Source organism: Podarcis pityusensis (assembly GCF_964106645.2).
Source record: "Podarcis pityusensis genome assembly, chromosome: 1".
NCBI classification, from domain to species: Eukaryota; Metazoa; Chordata; class Lepidosauria; order Squamata; family Lacertidae; genus Podarcis; species Podarcis pityusensis.
In genome coordinates, this window is record NC_138028.1 from 126,287,783 (window position 1) to 126,315,278 (window position 27,496).

Here is a 27,496-nt window from a genome sequence, read left to right on the forward strand (position 1 = left end):
CCAATGGGTCTCTCTCTCTCTCTCTCTCTCTCTCTCTCTCTCTCTCTCTCTCTCTCTCACACACACACACACACACACACACACACAGCACATATACCATCTCATACATATGAACTGAAAGCTTCCCTCTGAAACATAAACAGATTAGAAAACAAATTTAGGCATCTTAGGGATACCAACTACATTTGCACACATTTAATTCCTCTCTCGCCCACACAGGGATCTATATACAGGGGTACCTCGGGTTACATATGCTTCAGGTTACATACACTTCAGGTTACAGACTCCGCTAACCCAGAAATAATACTTCGGGTTAAGAACTTTGCTTCAGGATGAGAACAGAAATCGTGCGGCAGCAGCGGGAGGCCCCATTAGCTGAAGTGGTGCTTCAGGTTAAGAACAGTTTCAGGTTAAGTACAGACCTCCAGAACGAATTAAGTACATAACCAGAGGTACCACTGTATACCAAATCTAAACGATCAGAACAGAGTTTAGAATAAAACTTAGCTCACACATTTAGCTGGTTTACCAGGACACACCAGGTGCTCACCAGTGATAAAATCATCAAATAAAATTCTCAGTCCACACCCCATTAATGAAGCAGAGTCCTGAATCTACTGTCACATCTCAGTTATCACTTACATTAGAAAATATTTTAGCTCCATTTGAGGGGAAGAAACACACACACACACACTCTTTATTTTCTTTCAAACATTTCAGCCCAATCTTGTGATGCTCAGGAAATACCCCAATAAATAAGGGATTAAGAATATTAAAATCTATGGACTAAAATGAATTTTGCCTTTGCATTAAAAGTAAGCTTAAATTTGCCTCCCAAGTACCCATCAATTTTTAAATCAACCGATTAAAAAAAAAAGTTCTTGTAACAGAGTCCTTTCCCCCCTTACCCATGATAAGAGCAAACAAAAAATAATGGATTCTGAAACACACACTCTAATTGGCTCATTTAAGCAAACATCTCCACATGCTGATGCCTTAGCTTATTTGTAGTTCACTAGTTCACCTGCTAAACTTGAGATAGTAGTTCAGATCAAATCTTCTAGATTAACAGACCTTTCAGACCTGATATATATTGTGATGAGTATGAGTTACTCGTGCGTAAACTGGTGCCTCTCTAGGCTAATTTGCCTTGTTAAACCTTTCTGACTGCACAGCCCTTTCTCATCATGACTGTCTCAGTCACTAGCAGAATCCGTCAGTGGGCGTTTCTTGAATCTCTTCCAACATAAGAGTTGTTTGACACCCAGTCTCCTCCGCCTCTCACTGCGCGGGAGCCTTCTGCGCAGGGAGGGCGTAGGTAGCGGAGGACCTGTCCCCTCCTCACTGAGTTCCAGTGAAGAGTCCGTGAGCCCTCTCTCCGATTTCCCCATCTGCCCACTTTTGTTCCTGGTGTTGCGCTTAAATGCTTCCCCCTCCACTGAGCTGCTTCTCCCCCTGCTGCTGGGTCCTTCTCCAGCATCATCTAGGAGCCTCCCCTTCACCTCCCGCTCTGATGTCAGTTCCCTGACATCCACCTCCCCCCCAGAATCCCCTCCACCCCTGGACCGACCTGTGGGACCAACTTCGTCCCCTTCGTCGGCCGAGGAGGCGGGGAACCCCCGGAAGGAACTGTCACCATCTTCTGTGGATTCGAAACCCGCTTCCCAATCGCTCTTCCACCTACCAACGGGGTGGTCTTCCCAGTCTGATGCTTCTTCCTCCGAAACCTCTCCTCCCTCCTCCTCGGAGTCAGAAAATCCCTCAAAAACCTCTTCCTCATCTGTGGTTCCAAATTGCTCCTCCCAGAATCTCTCCAGGGGTTTGGGTTTGTCCGGGAACCGGCGGTGGAATACCTCCACCAGATACCTGTCCTCGAAGGCTTCCGTGAGGACCCACGTGTTTTCGGACCTGGGTTCCCCTTCCCACGCTACCAAATACTCCACCCGGCGCCCTTGCCACCTTGAGTCCAGTATTTCCGTGGCCCTGTGGTGGTGTTCCCTTTCTTCTACCTGCGGGTGTGTGGTGACTTCTCCCTCTTGCCCCTGGAATTCCCACCCTTCCCTATGCGGTGAGAGCAGGGACCTGTGAAAAACCGGGTGTATTTTCATGCTATCAGGCAACCTGAGCTTAAATGCCACGGGATTAACTTGCTGTGTTACCTCAAAAGGTCCCAGCCGTCTGGGCTGCAACTTCTTGCACCCCCCTTTGAAAGGTAGCCCTTGGGTGGACAACCACACCCGGTCCCCCACCCGTATGGTCTCCCCTTCCCTGCGGTGCTTGTCTGCCTGCCTCTTGTAAGTTTCCTTGGCCCGCTCCAAGTTCATCTTAAGTTGCTGGTGTAGGGCCTCCATTTCTTCCACAAACTGCTCTGCAGCGGGTACGCTCCAGCTTTCCTCCCCACTCCCCGGGAAGGCCCTGGGATGACACCCATGGTTGGCCATGAATGGGCTCATTCCCGTGGACACGTGTTCCGCGTTGTTGTACGTGAATTCAGCCAGCGCTAGTTTTTCTACCCAATCGTTCTGCCTCTCGCTGACATAGCAGCGTAGGTATTGCTGGAGTATACTGTTCGCTCTTTCTGCTTGCCCGTTGGTCTCTGGGTGTCTCGCCGTCGAGAAACCCACCTCCACCTGCAGTAAGCTCATGAGCTTCCTCCAGAACCGGGAAGTAAATTGTTTTCCGCGGTCGGAGATAACCCTCAAGGGGGCGCCATGCAGCCGGAATATGTGCTCCACAAACAACCGGGCTGTTTCCTCTGCCGTTACAGCATGTGAGCAAGCTATAAAATGGCACATTTTTGTCAGTAGGTCGACCACTACCATGACTGCTGTCTTTCCCCGGGACTTGGGCAAATCTGTCATAAAATCAATGGATACCACCTCCCAGGGTTTCCCCGGCGTGGGTAAGGGTTCCAGCAATCCTGTGGGGGCAGCCCGCTCCCCCTTTGCCCTTTGGCAGCGGTCGCACCCCCGTACATATTCCCGTACATCCTCCCTCACCCTGGGCCACCAGAACTGCCTGGTCACAAGCATCATGGTTTTGTGCTGTCCAAAGTGCCCTGCTGTGGGGTTGTCGTGGAGTTGTTTGAGTACCTTTCCCCTCAGGGTCTCCCCCGGTACGTACAGCGCTCCCCTATAGTACAGTACCCCTTCCTTCTCCTCAAACCCTTCTTGGGTCCCTCTTCCGTCTCGTAGTTCCCGGATTTTAGTTTGCGCGAACACGTCGTTTCTGGTCAGCCCGGCTAGTTCTCGTTTCCCCACCAAAGTTCCCCCACACACCCATCGGTCCTCGGGGATCACGTGTCGTTTCTCCGGCGGCCCCTCTCCTTCCAGGTACTCCGGTTTGCGCGAGAGAGCGTCTGCTCTTACGTTTTCCTCTCCGGGCACGTAGCGGATTTCAAAGAAAAACTTGGAGAACTCCTGTGCCCATCGAATCTGTCTCTGGTTGAGTACTCGTGCGGTTCTCCAGTACTCCAAGTTCTTGTGATCTGTGCAAACCTGGATCTGTTGTTGCGCCCCTATCAGTAGATGACGCCAACGACGAAAGGCCGCGTAGATTGCCAGCAGTTCGCGGTCATACACTGTATAGTTTTGCTCCGACTTGCTCAGTTTTCTCGAGAAAAAGGCACACGGTTTCCATTCCTGCTTGCCCCTCCCTGGCTGCAAAAGGACCGCCCCTACGGCTCTGTCGGACGCGTCGGTCTCTAGCCTCAGGGGTTTCTCCAGATCTACGTGCAGGAGTTGCTCTTCCGATGCGAACGCCTTCTTCAGTTTTTCGAAGGATTGCTGGGCTTCTTCTGTCCACACAAACTTCTTTTTGCTACTGAGACAATCCGTGATGGGCGCTGTCAAGTGGGCGAAGTTCTTGATGAACTTCCTGTAGAAGTTGCTGAACCCTAGGAACCTCTGTACGTCCTTCCGCGTTTTGGGAGCCTTCCACTCCAGCACTGCCTGCACCTTGCTTGGGTCCATCGCTAAGCCTTTGTCAGACAACTTGTACCCCAGAAACTCGACTTCTCTGGCGTGAAACTGACATTTTTCCAGCTTGACCCACAACTGGTGCTTCTGCAGTCGTTGTAACACTTCCCTGACGTCTCTAACATGTTGCTCCTCATTGTCCGAATAAATTAAGACGTCGTCCAAGAAGGCTACGCAGTTCTTGTACAGCAGAGACCCCAACACGTGGTGCATGAAAGCTTGAAAACAGGCGGAGCCCGACTGTAATCCAAAAGGCATAACTAAGTACTCAAAGGCACCTAGGGGTGTGAACATTGTGGTCTTCCATTCGTCCCCCTCCCTCATCCTGATCAAATTGTATGCGCCCCTGAGGTCCAGCTTGGTAAAAATTTTGCCTTTCCTCACTCGCGTTAAAATGTCGTCAATCCTGGGCATTGGGAAGGTCACGGGTTCTGACACCAAATTGACAGCTCTATAGTCCACTACGAGCCTGGGTTTATTCGTGTCCTTTTTGTCCACAAAGAACACCGGACTGCCCCCTACTGCCTTTGATTCTCTTATGAAGCCTCTTTTCAGGTTCTTGTCAATAAATTCTCGCAACTCCTTCATCTCCCTGTCAGACATGGCGTACAGCTTACCCACTGGCAGCTGAGCCCCCGGAAGCAAGTTGATCTGGCAGTCAAAGGGCCTATGGGGTGGCAGTCTATCTGCCTCTTTCTCGCTGAAGACCTCCCGCAGATCTGCGTATTGTGGCGGCACCTCCCCTTTCCGCTCCACCGCCATCCCAGCCACCCTGGCCACGGTCATTCTTGGGGCTTCCCCCCCTAGACAGTGTTCCAGGCAGTAAGCTGACCCAAAGGTGACTGTCCTCTGATGCCACGCCACCACTGGATCATGTTGTGCTAGCCAGCTCATCCCTAATATTATTGGGGGTCCTGCTAGTGAGGCGACGTGAAAGGCGATGGTCTCCGAGTGCCTGGACACCCTCATTCTCATTGGTGGGGTCTGGTGTGTCACTTCCCCTCCTAGAAGCTCCCTGCCATCAATGGTGGTCACTTGCAAGGGAAAATCCAAAGGCAGTAAGTGGAGCTGGTGCTCTAATGCAAAGTCTTTGCTGAAGAAATTACATGAGCTGCCTGAATCCAGCATCCCTTTCACCTTGACTGGGTGCCCGTTCGGGAGTTCTAGCACCACTTCGATGGCTATTGCCGCCTTGGGGGGGTCTGGTTGGGGCACTTTTACTGGTGGCTGGCTTGGCTGTTGTGCCCCTTGATTGGCAGCCAAGCGTTCCCGTTTCCCTGTTCCTGTTCCTTTACCACCTCCTCCTCACCCCCTGCGGTTCCCACCATTCCTTGCCAAGCCTTTCTTTGAGGGCAGGCTCTGGCAAAATGGCCTGGCCGCTGGCAAAGGTAACATTTCTTGGAGGTTTTCCAATCCTTTCCCTCCTTCTTGCGCCCTTCGCTGGTGCTTGAAACTTCCCGCGCGCGTGCCCCATCTATTTCCATTGGCTCTGCTGGCGAGGAAGGCTGCCTTGGTATTTCAGGAATGCGGTAGTCATGGCAACGTTGCTCTCTCCCTTCCCGCCTCTCCTGGGCCCGCGCTTCCTGGCGCACGCCAATCGCAAGCACAGCCTTGGTCAGCTGATCCATCCCCTGTGGGCGGGGTGCGCGGGAAAGTTCATCCTTAACCGTTGGGGACAACCCCTCCTCGAATAACATCTGTATGGGTTCGGAGCCCAGTTCCCACCCGAGGCGGTGAACTATCATGGCAAAGCGCGACCAGTAGTCCCTAACTGACTGGCTCCCCTGTTTACAGTTCATCAATTCCCGCTTTGTCACACTTTTTTGAACATCAGTGGAAAACATTGCGTCCATTGCTTGGAAGAATTTCCTCAGGTCCTGCATGGCGGCATTCTGCGTCGCCATAAGGGGCCTGACCCATTCCCTGGCCCCGTCCTGCAGGTGACCCACAACATATGCCACCCGCGCCGCATCGTCTTCAAAATCGTTATGCTGCAATTCCAATGCGTACTCTATTTCCGTTCGAAACGCACTGTATTCTTGCGGCTTCCCCCCAAACTTGTGCACCAGTCCCGGTACCTTCCTTGCTATGGGGGTGGGTCTGACCTGTGCATCTTGAGACCGCCTTTCATCCAGCCGCGCCGTCAGAATGGCCACATGCTGCTCCAACTCTCGGTTCCTCTCCACCAGCGTTTGCCCTCCAGCTGCTCCCCCCTGGGTGCCTGCTTCTCCGGGCTTGCTCATGATGCTGCCTGCCTGCTGCTGCGCACGAGCAACTTTCAGGGACTGACGGATTGCTGTGATGAGTATGAGTTACTCGTGCGTAAACTGGTGCCTCTCTAGGCTAATTTGCCTTGTTAAACCTTTCTGACTGCACAGCCCTTTCTCATCATGACTGTCTCAGTCACTAGCAGAATCCGTCAGTGGGCGTTTCTTGAATCTCTTCCAACATGTGAGTTGTTTGACACCCAGTCTCCTCCGCCTCTCACTGCGCGGGAGCCTTCTGCGCAGGGAGGGCGTAGGTAGCGGAGGACCTGTCCCCTCCTCACTGAGTTCCAGTGAAGAGTCCGTGAGCCCTCTCTCCGATTTCCCCATCTGCCCACTTTTGTTCCTGGTGTTGCGCTTAAATGCTTCCCCCTCCACTGAGCTGCTTCTCCCCCTGCTGCTGGGTCCTTCTCCAGCATCATCTAGGAGCCTCCCCTTCGCCTCCCGCTCTGATGTCAGTTCCCTGACATATATCTATCAGCTAAAAGAGTTAACATAATATGAAATCAAGCTTGGGTACTGCAGAAAAATTGATCTGAATTGTAGAGTGCTTTGTAATGAACTGGCAAGCTCAGCTACTGAAACTATACTTCAAGAAAAGAAGAAGACTGTTATGAAATCTCAGCAAAACTGAAGAAAAACGAACAAAATTTGGGAGATTTTAAAAGCAGGGAAGAGCAAGGTGGGCCTTAATATTGGATGTGCCTTGCTCAAATGTGAATCAGTAGGTTTCAATACAGTACATGGAATTGTGCTGTCAACTACCCACATCAGTAAACAAAGCCAAAAAATAATAATCAAATAAGGTTAATTTTACAGCAAGTCAGACTACAAAATGAACTTAGAAATGAAGACTACAGAATGAATGACATTACAAAAATAAGAGCATGCGAGTAATGAGGTACATCAAAGGATTCCCTCCCTCCCAACACTGGTTTAAAAGTGATTTCTGGAAATAAATTTACCTTTAAGTGACTGGCAGCGGCTCTCTATAAGGATGTTAAAAGCTTGGTATATCTAAACAAATGTAACAATGCAATACATGTTAGTTTACTAGAACTCCCCAAAAGAACTAACCCAAAACAGAAAACATATGTACCTGAAATAATAATAATAATAATAATAATAAATCAGTATTTATACCTGACCAAAATGTTGAAGCTGAACCTTGTGAATAAGACCAGTTGAATTTAATACAATTTTGCTTGAAGAAAGCCCTGTAGAAAGTAATGCCTCATGTCAGAAGTAGTCAGTAAATTATTATTATTACTTATTTCATTTCTATACCGCTTTATATTTTTAAGAAAAATCTCAAAGTGGTGTACAGAATATTAAAACATCAATAAAACAATCTGAGGAAAGTCAAAGATAGAGTATACAGTCAAAGCAACGTAATTAACAGAAAACTAAAATATTATCTTAAAGATTTCAGTCTTTAGAGTCTTAACTCTTAACTTTAGAGTCTTAACAAGAAATAATTATTTAAATTATTTAATAAATAATAAAATAAAATTTATAATAAATTAATAAAATAAAATTATTTAAATACACGGAAACCAGAATCATGCATTTGCCAAATGCAGCGAAGGAGGCCTACCAAATGAAAAAAGGTGGGTCACAGGAAGCTGTACTGTTCTTGAAGCTTCGTTAAAGAACTCGCAGTCCAAAGTAAACTGCAACAAAGAAATACAAAGTGATTTCTAGAATTTCTGGCAGTGGTCCACATAGCATTTCATCCTCACAAAGTTGAAAACCAAGACAAGGTACAGTGGAACCTCAATTGTCGAACGCTTCGGAAGTTGAATGTTTCGGCTTTTGAACGCTGACAACCCGGAAGTGAATGCTTCGATTTTCGAACACGTCTCAGAAGTCGAACGGCTTCCGAGGTGCGTTTCTCCATTTTTTCAATGGATTTTACCGACTGGCAATTGCGCCTTGGTTGTCAAACGTTTAGGAAGTCGAACGGTCTTCTGGAATGGATTATGTTCGGCAACTGAGGTTCCACTGTATTAAACTTCACACCAGGAGAACTGGGTTCGAGAGCTGACTCAACCATAAACTTAACAAATCACCTTACAGTGCTACCTCGGGTTACATATGCTTCAGGTTACAGACTCCGCTAACCCAGAAATATTACCTCGGGTTAAGAACTTTGCTTCAGGATGAGAACAGAAATCGTGCTCCGGCAGCGCGGCGGCCACATTAGCTAAAGTGGTGCTTCAGGTTAAGATCAGTTTCAGGTTAAGTACGGATGTCTGGAACGAATTAAGTACTTAACCCGAGGTACCACTGTATTAGTAAACAGAAATAAGCATAGTGGTCATTTCTGTATCACCTGCAAATGTTCTGCAGATTCTCAAATGTGTAATTTGGAACTAAGGCATATTTTAGGCTCTCTTGTGGAGCCTAAAGCATGGTTTGTGCTTTACCCCAGATACTACAGAGGCAAACAACTCTTGCAGTCAATCCATCAATGGTCTAACACAGGCACAGGCAAACTTGGCCCTCCAGATGTTTTGGGACTACAATTCCCATCATCCCTGGCTAACAGAACCAGTGGTCAGGGATGATGGGAATTGTAGTCTTAAAAACATCTGGAGGGCCGAGTTTGCCTATGCCTGGTCTAACAGCAAAGACTTGGCTCATTTGTTAAAAGAAAGCAACAGTTCTCATCACAAGCTATAGCATGCGCTAAAAAACACAACATTTCAGGAAAAGTTATGTAAAATACTCAGGTGGTATTGGTTTTAAACACACACAAACTAGACACTCCTCTCTATTACCTTATTACCATTGACGGCTGGTACATGAAGCACAAGATGAGACAAAGAAGGATATTCTTGAAGTTTCAGAGTCACAGTCTAGAAAGACAATACATGCAAAAGTAATGTTTAACTGGCCTGAAAAGTATATTTTGAGTCTTTTTAAAAAATCATGGTGAAAATAATTTCGAAGTCTCCAGCAGAGCACTTAAACCACAAGGAAAAACTGGAACTGTTAATTTTATCACAGAAGCTCTTCAAAATGTGTTTAAGTGGATTCATTAGTGTTTAAGTGCACAGAACATTTATATTCTCTTAAATAATGAATAAACAAACAAGTGTTTAGTTTTCAAGGAAATGGTACAATTTTTACCTTAACTGTTGGCAGTAATTCAGTTTTCCAACTCAAATCAACACCTCGCAGACTGTAGAAAATTAAGATAAAAATTATTAGAGATTAGAGAACCATGCTAGATGTTGTTCATGAATATTTATTTCAAGTTTCTTATGCACAATGGTATATTTTAATTGGTAAGCAAGTTTAGAAAGCAACTCTAATATCACTATTATTGATACCTATAGCTAATGTGGTGCAGTGGCCAGAGTGTCAAATTAGGCCTTTGTGAAAATGTAGGTCTAAATGCCCTCAGGCAAGAAACTGTAACACAATAACCACATTCTAAAATTATGGAGATAAGACATAAAAAGTTTGACTCTGGCCACAATTCTGAAGTGTTTAGAAGCTTTCACTTCCATTTTGGATTCACTGTTGTTGTTTAGTCGTTTAGTCGTGTCCGACTCTTCGTGACCCCATGGACCAGAGCACGCCAGGCACTCCTGTCTTCCACTGCCTCCCCCAGTTTGGTCAAACTCATGCTGGTAGCTTCGAGAACACTGTCCAACCATCTCGTCCTCTGCCGTCCCCTTCTCCTTGTCCCCTTCATCTTTCCCAACATCAGGCTCTTTTCCAGGGAGTCTTCTCTTCTCATGAGGTGGCCAAAGTATTGGAGCCTCAGCTTCAGGATCTGTCCTTCCAGTGAGCACTCAGGGCTGATTTTCTTAAGAATGGATAGGTTTGATCTTCTTGCAGTCCATGGGACTCTCAAGAGTCTCCTCCAGCGCCATAATTCAAAAGCATCAATTCAGATTCACTGTAGCATGTTGCAATTTTTTAATCTCGACAAACTGTGGTTAATTTTAACTGTACTTTGCTGAAATAAGCCATCTTCCAACTGTAATTTGTGAAGTTGGCTTGTTTCAGCAAACCATAGTGAATAGGGTTGCCATACGTTTGGAATATCCCAGACATAACTGGAATACTGCTGTTGGAAGCAGTGTCTAGGTGGAAATCGGCAAAATGTCCAGAAAAATGCGGGTGTATGGCACCTCATGTCAGCAGTGTTGTTTTGAGCAATTTTACTTTTTAAAACGCGGGTGGCGCTGTGGGTTAAACCACAGAGCCTAGGGCTTGCCGATCAGAAGGTCAGTGGTTCGAATCCCCGCGACGGGGTGAGCTCCCGTTGCTCGGTCCCTGCTCCTGCCAACCTAGCAGTTCGAAAGCACAAAGTGCAAGTAGATAAATAGGTACCGCTCTGGTGGGAAGGTAAACGGCGTTTCCATGCACTGCTCTGGTTTGCCAGAAACGGCTTAGTCATGCTGGCCACATGACCCAGAAGCTGTACGCTGGCTCTTTTGGCCAATAAAGTGAGATGAGCACCGCAACCCCAGAGTCGGTCACGACTGGACCTAATGGTCAGGGGTCGCTTTACCTTTACCTTTACTTTTTAAAAAGCTCAAAAATGTCTGTTTTTTCCAATTTTGCCCAAAAAGCTCAATAACTTTTGGTAAAACTAAAACAAACACAACAACTTTGCCTCCCCCCCCCCCAAGCTTTTATTCCCTTCCTTCTCTGCAGAAACTACCCTTTACCACTGGTCCAGACATTTACTGTGTCTGATGTTCCTGCACAACAGCTAATTAGCAAATAAGCTGTTCTGCAGATTTCTACATGGAAGTTATAAAGGGAAGGCAGTACTACTTTGCCCTCAGAAGTGGAGGGAGAGGGCGAAGTAGAGCAGTTACAATTGGAAGATATGGCCTCAGGAGCATCTGTTTCTGTTTTAGACAAAATTTTTGAAAAATTGGAAGCTCTGGACAAGAAAGCAGATGCGCAATCAGCAAAGATTGATAAAAACACAGAATGTTTAAATAAACTAACCACACAAGTGGCACAGAATGCATTAGCAATTGGACAGTTAACGGAGGCCTCAGCAGAAAATCGGAAATTGACTGAGGACACCAGACAAAAATTTGAAAATTTAGAGCAAGAGGTAAGACCACTCACTAAACAAGTCGGGGAACACCAGATTTATATCTCTATGATAGAACTGCGAAACCGTGAGAACAACTTAAGGATTAGATCACTACAAGAGGCAGAAGAAGGACATCTAACTGAGTTTTTGACCAAAGAATTCTCCAAGTTCTGGAACTTGGAAGAAAAGGACTTTAAAATTGTGTCAGCTTTCAGACTTGGAAGATTTATAAAGAAGGAGAGGCCCAGAGACTGTTTGATAACATTGAGATCAAAGGAGGAAAGGGATAAGATTTTGGGACTACATTTTGTAAAATCACTGGAGGTTTTGGATAGAAGAATTGAAATTTATAAAGATATCCCAAGACTACTGCTTGATCTTAGAGCCGCCTATTCTGAACTTGTTAAACTACTAAGGAGCAACGCAATTCCATTCAGGTGGGAATTTCCCCAAGGAATATCTTTTACCTTTAGAGGGAGAAAGGTTAAAGTGAGAACACTGGAAGAGAGAGACAAATTCTTGTCTACATACGGAGAGGACCTTCAAAAAGGAATTGAACTACCTTCTGGGCCTGAGGCAACGCCAGTACCAACATCAGCATCTGTGGAACCTGAAGACCCTGAGAAGATACCACCCCTTGAAAAATAACCAGATAGTTCAGGATGTCTCTGCAACTGTTGAGCTGGAATATTAATGGTTGTAACATTCCGGAAAAAAGGAAGAAAATATTTCATATATTAAAAAAAGAACAATTGGACATTATTTGTTTACAAGAAACACATGTGACGAGGCTCCACAGAAAAGTGTTAATAAATAAAAGATTGGGCCAGGAATTTGTATCGTCCGACAAAGTTAAGAAGAGAGGTGTGGTGATATATGCAAAAGAGAGCCTGTCACCTAAATTCCTATTTAAAGATGAACATGGAAGAATTTTGGCTATTGAGATACAACATCAAGGAGAGAAACTGCTGATATTAGGAATCTATGCACCTAATGAAGGGAAATCGGAATTCTACAAGAAGTTGCAGGAGACAATGCTGGACTACCTAGACTATAACAACATCATAATGATGGGAGATATGAATGGGGTCGTATCAACTAACATGGACAAGTCACAAAGTCAAAATGTTACAAAAGACGGCAGACTACCTAAAACCTTTTTTGAAATGACTGACAATATGGATTTGATTGACATTTGGAGGACAAAGAACCCACTAGGAAGAGAGGGAACATTCTTTTCTGAAGCCCAACTGACCTGGACAAGAATCGACCAAATATGGATTTCCAGAGGCCTGGCACCTAAGGTCAGAAAAGTGGAAATCTGCCCAAAGACCTGCTCCGACCATAATGCAGTAAAGATGGATATGACATTAATACCAACTGGATCCTTTAGATGGAAGATGAATGACAATTTGTTTAGAGATCAGGAAATTACCAAGAAGGCCCAAAAAGTTTTGAAGGACTATTTTGAGATAAATATGAATAACATGGTGGAAAAAAGAATAATCTGGGACGCAAGTAAAGCTGTAATGAGGGGATTCTTGATACAACAGAATGCAGTAAAGAAAAGAACACAAAATGAGAAAAAAGATAAGATCTTGGAAAAAATAAAAGAATTAGAGAAGAAATTAAGAGTGAATCCGAAGTCACAGCCAACTCTGAGAGAAATTAAACTTTATCAAACACAATATTCTAAATTGATAAATCAGGAAATTGAATGGAAGGTTAAATTAATGAAACAAAAAACGTTTGAGTCGGCGAATAAATGTGGAAAACTGCTAGCTTGGCAGTTGAAGAGAAGACAAAGATTAAATACTGTTACAAACTTAGAGGTTGATGGAAAAAACATCCAGAATCCAGTGGACATTAGAAAGTGTTTCCAGAGATACTTCAAAAAATTATACACCCAAGGGCCGCAAGATGATGCTGAGATTAAACAATTTTTGGTAAAAAATGGACTATCTAAATTGTCACAAGAAAATAGGACAATCCTGAATTCTAAAATAACACGACAAGAGATCGAACAAGCTATCCAGAACATGCAACTTGGCAAATCTCCAGGACCAGATGGGCTGACCTCCAAGTACTATAAGATATTAAAAGACTATCTGATACAACCTTTGATGGAGGTCAGCAATGAAATTATGGAGGGGAAGAGGGCACCGGAGTCGTGGAAGGAAGCGTTTATCACATTAATACCAAAGTCGGAAGCTGAAAAGACACAACTTAAGAACTACCGTCCCATCTCTCTTTTAAATGTGGATTACAAAATATTTGCAGACATTCTGGCAATTAGATTTAAAAAAGTTTTAAATGAAGTAATTCATAAGGACCAGGCCGGCTTTCTCCCAGGAAGACATCTGTTTACTAATACAAGGAACATTATTGATATCTTGGAACTTTTGCAAACAGACATAAATACAAAAGCAGTTCTAATTTTTATAGACGCGGAGAAGGCCTTTGACAATATCTCCTGGAAATTTATGATGGGAAATTTAAAAGAGATGGGAGTGGGACGGGGTTTTGAGAATGGGATTGGGGCGATATATTCAGAACAGAAAGCTAAACTGATAGTTAATAATGTGGTTACAGAAGAGTTTAAAATTGAAAAAGGGACACGACAAGGTTGCCCTATTTCCCCTTTGTTATTTATTTCGGTTCTGGAAGTGCTATTAAACATGATTAGAGAGGATCGGTTGGTGGAAGGAATTCAGGTCGGTCAGAAACAATATAAATTAAAAGCTTTTGCAGATGACCTGGTTTTGACCCTGCAGAAGCCAGAGCCCAGTACGAAAAGAGTATTACAACTGATTAATGATTTTGGTCGGGTGGCTGGATTTAAACTAAATAAACAGAAAACTAAGGTTTTGGGGAAAAATTTGACTGATACAGAGTCAGAACGGTTTCAGAATGAGACGGAACTTAATGTGGTTAAAAAAGTAAAATACCTAGGGGTAAACATAACAGCAAAAAATCTAAGTCTATTTAAGGACAATTATGAAAAATGCTGGACTGAAATTAAGAGAGACCTAGATAGTTGGTCAAAATTGAAACTTTCTTTGTTAGGCCGAATTGCTGCTATCAAGATGAATGTATTGCCAAGGATGTTGTTTTTATTTCAAACACTTCAGGTCTTGGACAAAACGGGGTGCTTCCAGAAGTGGCAGAGAGACATTTCTAAGTTTGTCTGGCAGGGCAAAAAGCCCAGAATTAAGTTTAAGATATTAACTGATGCAAAACAAAGAGGGGGCTTTGCCCTGCCAGACTTAAAGTTGTATTATGAAGCCGCAGCGTTCTGCTGGCTAAAAGACTGGCTACTTCTTGAGGACACTGATGTGTTGGATCTGGAAGGGTTTAACAATGCTTTTGGATGGCATGCATATTTATGGTATGACAAGGTTAAAGCAAATAAGGCCTTTAAGAACCATATTGTCAGAAAATCATTGTTTAATGTCTGGATAAAATATAAAGACTTGTTGGAAAATAAAACACCAAGGTGGCTTTCACCTTTGGAAGCCAAGGCCCGAAAAAGACCCAATATGGAGGCTAAATGGCCAAAATATTGGGAAATACTAGAAAAGGATGGAGACAATTGGAAATTGCAGAGTTTGGAGAAAATGAAAGACAAAGTGCGAGATTGGTTACATTACGCTCAGATTAAAGAAGTTTTTAAAAATGATAAGAAACTAGGGTTCCAGGTGGAGAAATCGAAATTAGAAACAGAACTGCTAGAACCAAAGATTAAGGTACTTTCTAGGATGTATAACTTGCTGTTGAAATGGAATACACAAGATGAAACGGTTAAATCGGCTATGATAAGGTGGGCACAGGACATTGGGCATAATATCTTGTTTGAGGACTGGGAGAGGTTGTGGAGCAACGGATTGAAATTTACTGCATGTAACGCTCTGAAAGAAAATGTAATGAAAATGATTTATAGATGGTATATGACCCCAGTCAAACTTGCCAAAATCTACCACCTGTCTGATAATAAGTGTTGGAAATGCAAAGGGTGTGAGGGAACGTTCTTCCACCTCTGGTGGACTTGCCCTAAAGTGAAGGCGTTCTGGGAAATGATTTATAATGAACTGAAAAAGGTATTTAAATATACCTTCACTAAGAAACCAGAGGCCTTCCTTTTGGGTATTGTCGGCCAAGGGGTGGCAAAGAAGGACCAGATATTCTTTATGTATGCAACAACAGCAGCAAGGATACTTCTCGCAAAATATTGGAAAACTCAAGATCTACCCACACTGGAAGAATGGCAGATACAACTGATAGACTACATGGAATTGGCTGAAATGACCGGCAGAATCCGTGACCTGGGAGAAGAGAGGATTGAGGAGGACTGGAAGAAATTTAAGAACTATTTACAAAAGTATTGCAATTTGAGTGAATGTTAAACAAGATGCTAGATCAAAATAACTGAGCACCACTAAATTTAGAAGTTTTTAAGAAAATAAGTAAGACTGTGTAATTTAGTTCCTTCTGAGAATTATAAGATTATGAAATATAGAAGGGATATAAGAATTTAAATAAGATGATAAATTGCTGACAAAATGTTACAACGATGAAAGTGGGAGCGGGAGATGTGAGGAAGTCCAAAGAAAATGTGAAAATATGTTAAGATCAATGTTACATTGTTTATTATGTTTATGCTTATTGTAAAATTTAATAAATTGCTTTTAAAAAAAAAATATATAAAGGGAAGGCAGCAAGCAGACATAAACTCCCTCTATATATTGTTGTCATCCTCTTAGAGAAAGTTAAAGGATGTTTTACCAAAAAACCAAAAATTTAAAAATTCTTAACTTGCCATTTTGTGCAAACATTTTGGTCACCGGTCAGTGGAAACAATAAAATAATGGCTAAGGAATACATGGAAGACTGTTAATGTATAAATTGGCATATTGCAAACAAATACTGGAAGGCCTTTCCTTGAGCAAGAACTACCGGTATTTTGAGCACTGAAAATGCTTTCTCATGTACTAGATAAACCATATGAAATTGTTACAGTGCTAAATGTGATATTATAATATGGCTATATTAATGTTCTTTCTTCAGTATTTAAATATAACTGCAGGGTGCTTAAGCTAATTTTGAATATGTTCAAAATCCACCAGTCCCCAGGGGAATCCTATTCATTAAAGCCAAATACACAGCTAACCGTGGGATTATAGGGATTCTCCTAATCCAAGAAGTGGATTAAGGCAGGTTTAAGGGTGGCTTAAATTCCTAGTATGTCACAACAGTCGGAAGAGGCCAGAAAATATAACACAAAAATGAAAACAAAACAGAACTAAGAACCACTCGTTTTAAGCAAATACAAAACCAAACCTTATTTTTAAATGAACATTAAAAACAGCAGTAATTTGCATAAGTATCTTCTGCAAACAGTTCTATTTTACTTGTTTATGAAATGTAAAATATATTTACCACACAGGTGAGGAACTGTTTATACAGCCATATATCCAACTATTTGTGTCCTGATAGATAAAACAGGTATGTGGGGGAGAAAGAGAGGTAAGAATACACGTTATAGCTTGGCATACAAAATAGTGAAAGTATTTAAATCGTTTTCTTACTATAAATACATAAGTTAAGTCAAGCCGCAAAGGAAAGCAATTTCTCACCAACATACTGCTTTGACAGTAGACATGACTGTATGGTTTTCGATGGCCTGAGAGAGGGAAAGTAAAGTATTTTCCATCCGATTCCTGTTCAGAAAAGGACAAAAACATGCTGAATTGAAACTGTAGTAGTTTGGAGAACTGCTGGAATGGGATTGAGCAGACATGGTTTCCAATCACCATTAGCCATGTACAGTCCTGGACAGTCTACTGGGGGTGGGCCAAAAGCTCAGAAGCAGAGCACATACTTTGCAGGCAGAAGGTCTCAGGTTCAATACTTGGCATCTCCAGGTACGACTGGGAAACAAGACCCGTCTGAAACCCTGGAGAGTCTGATTTGGTATAAGGTAGGTTTGGAGACGCGGGTGGCACTGTGGGTTAAACCACAGAGCCTAGGACTTGCCGATCAGAAGGTCGGCGGTTCGAATCCCCGCGACGGGGTGAGCTCCCGTTGCTCGGTCCCTGCTCCTGCCCACCTAGCAGTTCGAAAGCACGTCAAAGTGCAAGTAGATAAATAGGTACCACTCCAGTGGGAAGGTAAACAGCGTTTCCGTGTGCTGCTCTGGTTCACCAGAAGCGGCTTAGTCATGCTGGCCACATGACCCGGAAGCTGTACACCGGCTCCCTTGGCCAATAAAACAAGATGAGTGCCGCAGCCCCAGAGTCGGTCACGACTGGACCTAATGGTCAGGGGTCCCTTTACCTTAGGGTTGGAGATCTCATCAAAGCAGCCCAAGGCTGAACTCCCTTCTGGGCCACCTTACAAGGGCCGTATGCTAGAGGCGAGTGGGGCCAGAGGCAAAAATGGGCAGCACAACAGTAGGCTGCATTCTACACACACACACACACACACACACACACACACCTATTCTCCAGCCCAACAAGCATTTCAGGCAGGCAAAATACACGTGAGTGTGGACCAGGGCCAGTGAAGAGTTTGGCTGGTGGAGTGGAGTTGTGGCCCGTGAAGAGTTCCAGGGATCAAATAAGCAGGCCTTAAGTTGCTGCATTTGCCTGCTGGGCAGCTTCCCATGTCATCTATCCGAAATTAAACAAGTTACAGTTAAAAGAAGAAATCAACGCAACTCACATTGTACACTGTATAGGACCATTTTGAAGTTTTAATCTGGATCCAGTTTACTTCTCCTGCAATCAAGCAACATCACTCTTCACACATCCAGGAATAAAATTCTTCCTCACTTCCTACAAAATTACCACCACTGTTTTGGTTTTTCACTTTCTAACTTCAAATAGTATCAAGCCATGATATCTGCCGAGGACCGGACTTCATACAAATAAGGAATAAGCTTAAGAATATACAAAGATCCATTTCCCTGATGGTGTTGTACTAAACCACCCAAGATTTAATGACATGAAAGTATAGCACCAACTTAGAACTAGTTTGTTCTGTGAACTCTCCCCCTAAAATAATGTGGTGGTGATGGTGCAGTATGAAGTTGGTTCAAGAAGTTAGAGAAGCCACACACAGGCCATGTTCATATACTGTCAGAGACCAGGCTGAGGAGTACTGCTCTGATGGGGAATGGTGGGAGCCTCCCCCTCCCCCGACCAGGATTCTGAGGTGCCCAGGAGCAGTGGAGCAGTATAGATTTGGAACAGCGGTTTACAGAGGGGCATAGTTCTGAAGACAAAAGTTGGGAAGAACTGGGGGGTGAACAACAAAGTGAAGAACAGGAAGAGAGAGAGCTAACAGGCACTCTCTCCCTGGAAAGTTTTCAGCCTATCAGTCCAAGGTCACGTAGAGCAGATAAGGTGGCTACACAACAAGAAGGGTGGTTGCGAGATCAGGTTGCAAGATGCGGAAGTGACTAGGAAGGAAGTGGGTGGAATTCTTAACTGGGAACACCTTCATTCCAAGAATGGATGCTTTGTTCATTTGCTGTGATCATTACATGGTAAGGGACTCTTTTCGCTTTGTCCTGCTTATCTACAGCCAAATGGGGGGAGGAAGCCGAGACCTAGGAGCCTGGCATATACAATGCTAAACCATGGTTTGGTGCTATGTGCACAAAATGGGAAAAGCCCAAGTAAAGCATCAGGTAGGAAAAGGAGCTGCCAGTGTTTAGTTTCACCAGAAAACACAGCTTATTTCAAACCCATTTTGCTTAGACTCACTACCAACCCTGATCTTGTATTAAAAAGAAAGATAAGCTAACCTGTTAGTTCAGCAACAGATTCAGGGCTCTCTTCATATAATTTTGCAGGGTGCCTCAGAAAGTGATGATTTAACACTAGCATTCTCTTCTGTGGATCTTCTGTTATCTAAGAATTAACACGTGATTTCAGAAGAATTTTAACTTAAGTTTGGTCGCAATGAAGCATATTTATACTAAACCCAAGACAGAATATGGATTCAAATTAACATTAATACCATCACTATTTACAACAGAAATACAAACCTGCTTAGTGTTTTCATCAATAAGGTCAAAAAATGCTCGGATGGTAGCCAAGATCAATTCTTTACACCTATAAAAAGAGTGTAAGGGGAAAAGGCTAGTTATAAAAACTACAGATAAAAATGAAATCAAGCAACAAAAGAAGAGTCAATTCGGGTACCTAATCTGGTTCTAGCTGCTTACCAAACTATGGAGAGATGGTCTGTTGAAGCCCAGACACGAGGAATGGCTGAAGTCTATTTAAGAAGAGATTTCTGTTACTTCTTTTCAAAAATTACTAATGAGAAACATTTAATATTATCTTAATGAAGAAATCACATTGCTGAAATCCTGCCCACAGCTAAAATCCCAACGGCAGGGATTCAAAGGGCTAGTTTAGACATGCACAGAACAGCAGAAGTTCTGCCTTTCGCCCTGTAATAGCAGATGACTATGCCTCAGAACTGCAACTCAGTGTCAAAATTGGTTTGGCATGTAGCACGGCATAGCTGTCAACTTACAGATTTGAAAATAAGGGACCAGCAGCCTCAAAAATAAGGGATCAGCAGCCAAAATAAGGGATTTTCAGAGCACAGGTATGTTCATCTTCTGAGCCCCTCCGAGCCAAAGGCAGAAAGCCCAGCCAGCAGCCAAACGAAGCCTCAAGCGGTGGTTCCCACAGCGCAGCAACCCGGCAAAGGGGATGCAGCAAGGAAAACCACCATCACCTCTCCGCTGGGAAGTGCTGAGCAAAGGCGAGTCCCCAGGCAACGTGGCCGATTTGATCGGCACAAGGCATGCAAGCTCCACCCCCCAGTCATTCTTAAGACTCCTTATTGGGTGAGCAAGGCAGCCAAGCAACACAGTTGGAGCCTCCCTCCTCCCTGGGCGGCAGGGAGGGAGGGAGAGGAGCTGCTTCCTTTGAAACCCAGGAAATTTAAGAGACATCATCAATAAGGGACAGCAGTGGGACATGGCGCTGGGATAAGGGACTTTCCGGCCAAATAAGGGACGGTTGACAGCTATGTAGCACGGAGAGCGGCTGTTCGGGAAGGGGAATGTTAAAAGTGTCCTTGGATATGTAAAAATTTGATGTGTGGTTCTTTGGATCCTTCTGTTCAGCCAGCTGAATGCAGGACTGCAGTCTTTAGACAGAATCCAAAAATTTACTTTAATTAGGCAAGCCCCATCTCTTAGTCATGTCCAGTAGGATTTCTTATTTCTTCCTGCTAGGCCCTTTTATCAGAAAAGGAATTTGGGAGAAAAACGTTTATATACTGGCCCAAGCATTACACTTCTAATCTTATAGGGAATCCACATTTGTTTGGTAACAAGTGTCACTGTTTCCACTGGGACCGAGAGCTGAATCTAGAATACAACTTTAATCACTCCGGTTAAAGTACCGTATTTTTCGCTCTATAAGACGCACCAGACCACAAGACGCACCTAGTTTTTGGAGGAGGAAAACAAGAAAAAAAATATTCTGAGTCTCAGAAGCCAGAACAGCAAGAGAGATCACTGCGCAGTGAAAGCAGCAATCCCTCTTGCTGTTCTGGCTTCTGGGATAGCTGCACAGCCTGTATTCGCTCCATAAGACGCACACACATTTCCCCTTACTTTTTAGGAGAGAAAAAGTGAGTCTTATAGAGCAAAAAATACGGTGAATGCCAGGGCAAGGATTAAATATGCAATACCTTTAACAAGAATCCTTCAGTGTGTACAAGAGCCCTAGGGTTGCAAATTACTTATCCCCAAATCTGTAAATATTACTTTAATTTTAAAAGAATGGGTGCTTAGTTTACCACAACACATAAGGCACTGCTTTGATGACTTGTTCGGGGCAGAAAAGCCAATCCTGAACGAACTTGATAATCTCGAAATCCTCCCGCCACGGAAAGAGTTGTTAGATTCTTTATTTCTTTAGCCTTCTGAATCCATTTCTGGTTTACCGTCCTGTAAAAATCTTCCAGAGGGGAAAAAATTGTTTTAAACATTAGTTTAGCAGCATTTGTTTAGAGAAGTCCAAATTCTGAATCTGGAATAAGTGAAGTGATCAACCACAACGTACATTAAAAGCTATACTTTCATACTGGGTATTAAGAATCGTCTGAGGACAGCAACATCAAAAAGATATGTATCAAAACCACCAGCTAAATGCTACACAGTAAAAGGGAAAGGAAGGCGAGCTACTCAAACAAAATGAGCACAACTTATTTTTGAGTCTCACGGCTGATTCAGAAACGGCATTCTTCTTGGTTAGCACAAATGAGAGTCACTCTCACGTCTGCATACTTGGAAAGAAAATAATAATTGAGGTTTCAGTACAACTCTCTCACTCCTGATCAGGCCCACATACTCAGTAATGGATAGGAATCTATCCAAAAGTGAGATCCATATATTACCACCTCAAACAGTACCTTTTTTCTGGTAATGCAGAGACGAGGCTGGCTCCCACTTATGCAAAACCATCCACAGATGACATGTGAATCAGCCCGCACAATGCAAATTAAGGCAGCAGCTTTAGCAGTCCCAACTAAAATCAGTATTAGCTCGGAGGGAATGTGTTTAGAATCAGGCTGCAAAGACTTCCCAACACAATTTCGGAAACTGTAAATGTCAAGCAGGTTGTTGTTTTTTAAACAAACAAGAGCAGTACAGTGGACGCTCGGGTTGCGAACGTGATCCGTGCGGGATGCACACTCGCAACCTGCAGTGGCCTGTCTGTGCACCGCGGGTTGCAATTTAGAGCTTCTGCGCATGCGTGACCACCAAAACCTGGAAGTACAGTGGTTCCTCGGGTTACATACGCTTCAGGTTACAGACTCCCGTAACCCAGAAATAGTACCTCGGGTTAAGAACTTTGCTTCAGGATGAGAACAGAAATCTTGCAGTGGCAGCGGCGGCAGCGGGAGGCCCCATTAGCTGAAGTGGTGCTTCAGGTTAAGAACAGTTTCAGGTTAAGAACAGACCTCCGGAACAAATTAAGTACTTAACCCGAGGTACCACTATAACCTGTTCTGGTTCTTCCAGGTTTCGGTGGTCCACATCCTGAAAAACCGCAACCTGAAGCGTCTGTAACCCAAGGTATGACTGTATATTTAAGTATATTTAAGTAATAAAACCAGCATGCTATGTTTTACTTCTCCTTTTGGGGAATTTTATTTCTCTTTTTTGGGAGTACAAAAAACCTTCCATTTTCTCAGACATAAATGAGAGGTTGGGAAAGAGGCCAACCGCTGAGGCAACTCTTCCCTTGTGGCTGCAGGCAAAAGTCCGGGAGAAAGAAAAGGAGACTTGAAGGAGGAGGAGAGGACTGCTGAAATGAAGTGACAGGAGGGAGAGAAAAAGGGCGAAAAAGGGCATAGATGTCATTAAACAAAAAAGACTTTAGAAATGATGCAAACAGTTCCCACTCCAACAGTCAGAGGACTGTAAGGTGTGGCAGCATTAATGACACAATGGCAGAGACTGGCCTAGCAGCCAGGGGCGAGGGAAGGCTAACCGAAACTTGGTGCAGGGTGTCGGGGCAAACTGCCCGGCGGCGCATGCGCCGTACGTAGCAGTAATAATAATAATAATAATAATAATAATAATAATAATAATAATTTATTATTTATACCCTGCCCATCTGGCTGGGTCCCCCCCAGCCACTCTGGGCACCTTCCAACAAAACACTAAAATACAATAACCTATTAAACATGAAAAGCTTCCCTAAACAGGGCTGCCTTTAGATGCCTTCTAAAAGTTTGGTAGTTCTTTTTCTCTTTGACATCTAGTGGGAGGGCGTTCCACAGGGTGGGTGCCACTACGGAGAAGGCCCTCTGCCTGGTTCCCTGTAACTTGGCTTCTCGCAGCGAGGGAACCGCCAGAAGGCCCTCGGCGCTGGACCTCAGTGCCTCAGCGCATGCGGCGTACGTAGCAGCACTGCACAAGCACCACGGGGCCACTTGCTGAGAGCGCCACTCGAGCGACGTACGGACGGCAGTGGGATCCTCCGCTCACAGCTGCAGTGGCGTCGGAGGGATCCCACCTCCATCCGTACGGAACTCAAATGCCAGCAAACCGCCCCACGGTGCATGCGAGGGACCGCTACATATGGCGCATGCACAGCACCGCTACGGACAGTGCATGCGCAGCTGGGCAGTTTGCTGATGGTGCCGCTTGAGCGCCGTATGGACAGTTGCAGGATCTCGCCGCTGCCGCCGTGAGCGGAGGATCCTCTGCATGCGGCTGTGCGATGGTGGCAGCTTACGCCACCGCGCCCGGGGGCGGCGGGGTGAGCCCTCCACGGGGTGCCTTCTTGTCCCCCCCCCCCTTAGAAGTGGCACCCAGGGCCGACCGCCCCTCTGCCACTGCTGGCAGCCTGGGGGTTACCTGCTCAATCGAGAAAATGCTGGCAGTTCTAGGGAAAGAGCTGCCAAAAAAGCTGAAAAACATCTTCATGTATGCGGCAACGACCGCAAGAGTTTTAATAGCACAAGGATGGAAGACTGAAGAAACCTCAACTAAAGAATCATGGAAGGAAAAAATGATGGACTATGCAGAACTGGCAAAACTGACATACAAGCTACGGGACAAGGATAACTGTGACTTGAAAGATGAATGGGAACCCTTTACAAAGTATCTGAAGACGCAACAAAGTGAACTGGACTCCTTGGCTGGTTTTGAATAAACATTCACAAACTTTTTATTGATAATAATCAGCTAAATAGTTTGAGGATCTACACAACTGTGTAACATACAGAAAACAGCACTTTTAGAGAAATCAAAGACTGGAACTGAGGGAAGTCAGGGGGTGGGGGTGGGTGGGTTCTGTGGGGGGAGGGAGGGGGGAGGAAAAATGGGGGAAAATAAGGATGATATGTTTCTGGATAATATGTTTCATTTTAATTTTGAATAAAAAAGTTATTAAAAAAAGAGAGAAAAAGAAAATGCTGGCAGATTGTTTTTATTTTTTAAAGGGCAAAATAGAACAGCTGCTTCTTGTTGGATGCTGCTTCCAAATTCTGATTGTGAGAATTAAATTCATTGTCACCATGGCAACCATACTAACGGACTCCTGCTCCATTTGGAGTCTTTCGTTTACACTCATGCTGCAGTTAACTTGATGCTAGCAATTATGCATACAGTGGTACCTCGGGTTAAGTACTTAATTCGTTCCGGAGGTCCGTTCTTAACCTGAAACTGCTCTTAACCTGAAGCACCACTTTAGCTAATGGGGCCTCCTACTGCCGCTGCGCCGCCGGAGCACGATTTCTGTTCTCATCCTGAAGCAAAGTTCTTAACCTGAAGCACTATTTCTGGGGTAGCGGAGTCTGTAACCTGAAGCGTATGTAACCCGAGGTACCACTGTATTGGCTATTGCCTAACTTTCAAGCTGCTTAGGGCATGAGGGGTAAGCTCATGAAAAACAATGCACAGGATTAGTCAAGGTGACAGAGGTCTTGGTCATCAGAAGTCTAACACAAAAGAATCCTGCACAGAGGAAACTGCATCAAAAACACTCGGTAAAACCTTCAAGTGGCCTAGATTTCAAAGTCCTTCATTTTCTTGTAATACTTCCATTAGTCAAGAATCTGAGTTTAGAAAGCTGCAAGTCATTCCATTAGACTTTGATATTCAAGGGATTCTCTCAAGTGTCCCAGTTCTGTCAAAGCTCAGGCATCAGGATAATAGAATAATCAGAGCATCCACACTTATACGAGAAAACTAAGATAACCAACTTGTCACAAATAACCAAATAACCAACCCTTGTGTCTAAGTCTCTCTGCCAGTTACCAACGGCTCACCAACACTTCCCCAAAATGAAACCGACAATTAAGTTTAATGTTTAAGCTGCGCCTGGACACATTGGGATTCTCAGGCCCATTGCCAGTGTAGCCTGCAGCCAAAACATTTCAGTTATTACACATTGACTGAACTCATTCCAAAGGCCTGGAGCAAAACCTAATAAGAACACGGTACTGTACAGGAAATACGGGTTTCTAAAGGGAAGCTAAACTATAGCTGTTTAATGCCCGCATTTAAATGCCGCCTTCTAAAAGCAATGTTCTACAGTAAAGGCTTCTTTTCCTTCTGCCAAGTCTGGGCTGGCTCAGTTGTCAGTAGCCACACTCCTGAAATGTTTGGAATAAGGTTAAGTTGCACTGGCACAATTTAAGGTAAATGTAAAGGGACCTCTGACCATTAGGTCCAGTCGTGACCGACTCTGGGGTTGCGGCGCTCATCTCACTTTATTGGCCGAGGGAGCCGGCGTACAGCTTCCGGGTCATGTGGCCAGCATGACTAAGCCGCTTCTGGGAAACCAGAGCAGCGCACGGAAACACCGCTTACCTTCCTGCCAGAGCGGTACCTATTTATCTACTTGCACTTTGATGTGCTTTCGAACTGCTAGGTTGGCAGGAGCTGGGACCGAGCAACGGGAGCTCACGCCGTCGCGGGGATTCGAACCGCCAACCTTCTGATCGGCAAGTCCTAGGCTCTGTGGTTTAACCCACAGCGCCACCCGTGTCCCATACTGGCACAATTTACACCTGCGTAAATTACACCGGCTTCGTAGGCCTGACACTGAATGCGATCCTGGTTGATAATTTATATGCTTAGAAATCAGAACGGCAAGCTGCTGATATTTTAGAAACTTTGTTATGAACTGTAAGGAGGGCTGCTCACAGGAAAATTCTTGGACTGCTTCCCTTGTTCTTGGCAAGGTGGATGCCACCGATTGCTTCTCTTGTTTGCCCCTGCTCCTGTTTAAGGTGCAAGAAGCTACCAGCTGAAACTAACAGATTTGGAGCAAGATTCCACCCATATGCTGATACCACTCCATCCTGTGTCTCCCTTCTCATCTTAGCCCCAGTCCTGCCTCCAGTGCCTAGCTCAGAGCTCAAAGCTAAAGTAAAGGTACCCCTGATCGTTAGGTCCAGTTGCAGACTACTCTGGGGTTGCGGCGCTCATCTCACTCTATAGGCCAAGGGAGCCAGCGTTTGTCCGCAGACAGCTTCCGGGTCATGTGGCCAGCATGACTAAGCCGCTTCTGGCGAACCAGAGCAGCGCATGGAAACGCCGTTTACCTTCCTGCCGGAGCAGTACCTATTTATCTACTTGCACTTTGATGTGCTTTCGAACTGCTAGGTTGGCAGGAGCTGGGACCGAGCAACGGGAGCTCACCCCGTCGCAGGGATTCGAACTGCTGACCTTCCGATCAGCAAGCCCTAGGCTGCAGGCAAATCAAGGAAGCCAAATCTAGAGATGACCGAAGTATTTATGACCGACAAACACAGTGAGCCAGAGAAAAGAGAGACAACTCCCTTGGACGGTGCACTCCTTGTCCACCCCAGTGTCCAAGTAATAGCAGAATCTGGGAAAGCTTTTTACCAGCTCCATCTAAAGCATGTTTAGGCAAACTAAGGCCCGGGGGCCAGATCCAGCCCAATCACCTTCTAAATCCGGCCCACAGACAGTCCAGGAATCAGCGTGTTTTTACATGAGTAGAATGTGCCCTTTTATTTAAAATGCATCTCTGGGTTATTTGTGGGGCACAGGAATTCATTATTATTATTTTTCCCAAAATACTGTCCGGCCCCCCACAAGGTCTGAGGGACAGTGGACCGGTCCCCTGCTGAAAAAGTTTGCTGACCCCTGATCTAAAGCAATGCTCTCTGCTCTCCTTCTTGGGTTAAGATATTACTGTCACCACTTATAATTTAAGAAAGGATGGCAAGCGCAAGACGCACAGAACTGCTGTAGGAAAACGCTTGGTGGCTGATGTTGAAGGCAATACCTCACCTCCTAGGACTGCCAAGTTCCAAAAGCATTTTGTATGAAACATTGTGTGGCCTGTACAGCTTTCCTTGGCTGCTCCAGGTACAATGCAGGGTTTTGACCTATGAAACCCTGAATGGACTGGGCCTTCCCAAACTAAAGACTGCCATTTCTTTTCTTAGTTAAATTTAAAAAAAGAAGACCCACCAGCTCCACTTCTAGGTCATGATCAAACAACAAGGGCAAGTAGAGACATTCTTGGCACCTTACCCCTCTTACACTGAAAGAAACCTTCCCTTGGGAGTTCATCAGAGCTTTGTCAGGAGCACTGCAAGATATTTTTGCCTGAACTGACATTAAAAAGCATTAGGAGGACTAATATTGGGGTTATCTA

The 27,496-nt window shown here is 44.6% G+C and overlaps 1 protein-coding gene across 1 annotated transcript in view; it reads right to left on the reverse strand.

Annotated features, from left to right (window-relative positions):
- Positions 1 to 27,496, reverse strand: part of PGAP1 (post-GPI attachment to proteins inositol deacylase 1) — a 65,026-nt gene that overhangs the window by 17,936 nt on the left and 19,594 nt on the right. The window contains exons 5-16 of the mRNA XM_081016420.1: positions 21,144 to 21,304; positions 19,546 to 19,598; positions 19,366 to 19,432; positions 19,123 to 19,228; positions 18,036 to 18,091; positions 16,949 to 17,032; positions 16,752 to 16,801; positions 9,377 to 9,428; positions 9,025 to 9,102; positions 7,839 to 7,914; positions 7,385 to 7,458; positions 7,207 to 7,258 (exon numbers count right to left, since the gene is read on the reverse strand). Coding sequence (XP_080872546.1) covers positions 7,207 to 7,258; positions 7,385 to 7,458; positions 7,839 to 7,914; positions 9,025 to 9,102; positions 9,377 to 9,428; positions 16,752 to 16,801; positions 16,949 to 17,032; positions 18,036 to 18,091; positions 19,123 to 19,228; positions 19,366 to 19,432; positions 19,546 to 19,598; positions 21,144 to 21,304 — 909 coding nt within the window. The remainder of the gene's footprint in view (positions 1 to 7,206; positions 7,259 to 7,384; positions 7,459 to 7,838; positions 7,915 to 9,024; positions 9,103 to 9,376; positions 9,429 to 16,751; positions 16,802 to 16,948; positions 17,033 to 18,035; positions 18,092 to 19,122; positions 19,229 to 19,365; positions 19,433 to 19,545; positions 19,599 to 21,143; positions 21,305 to 27,496) is intronic.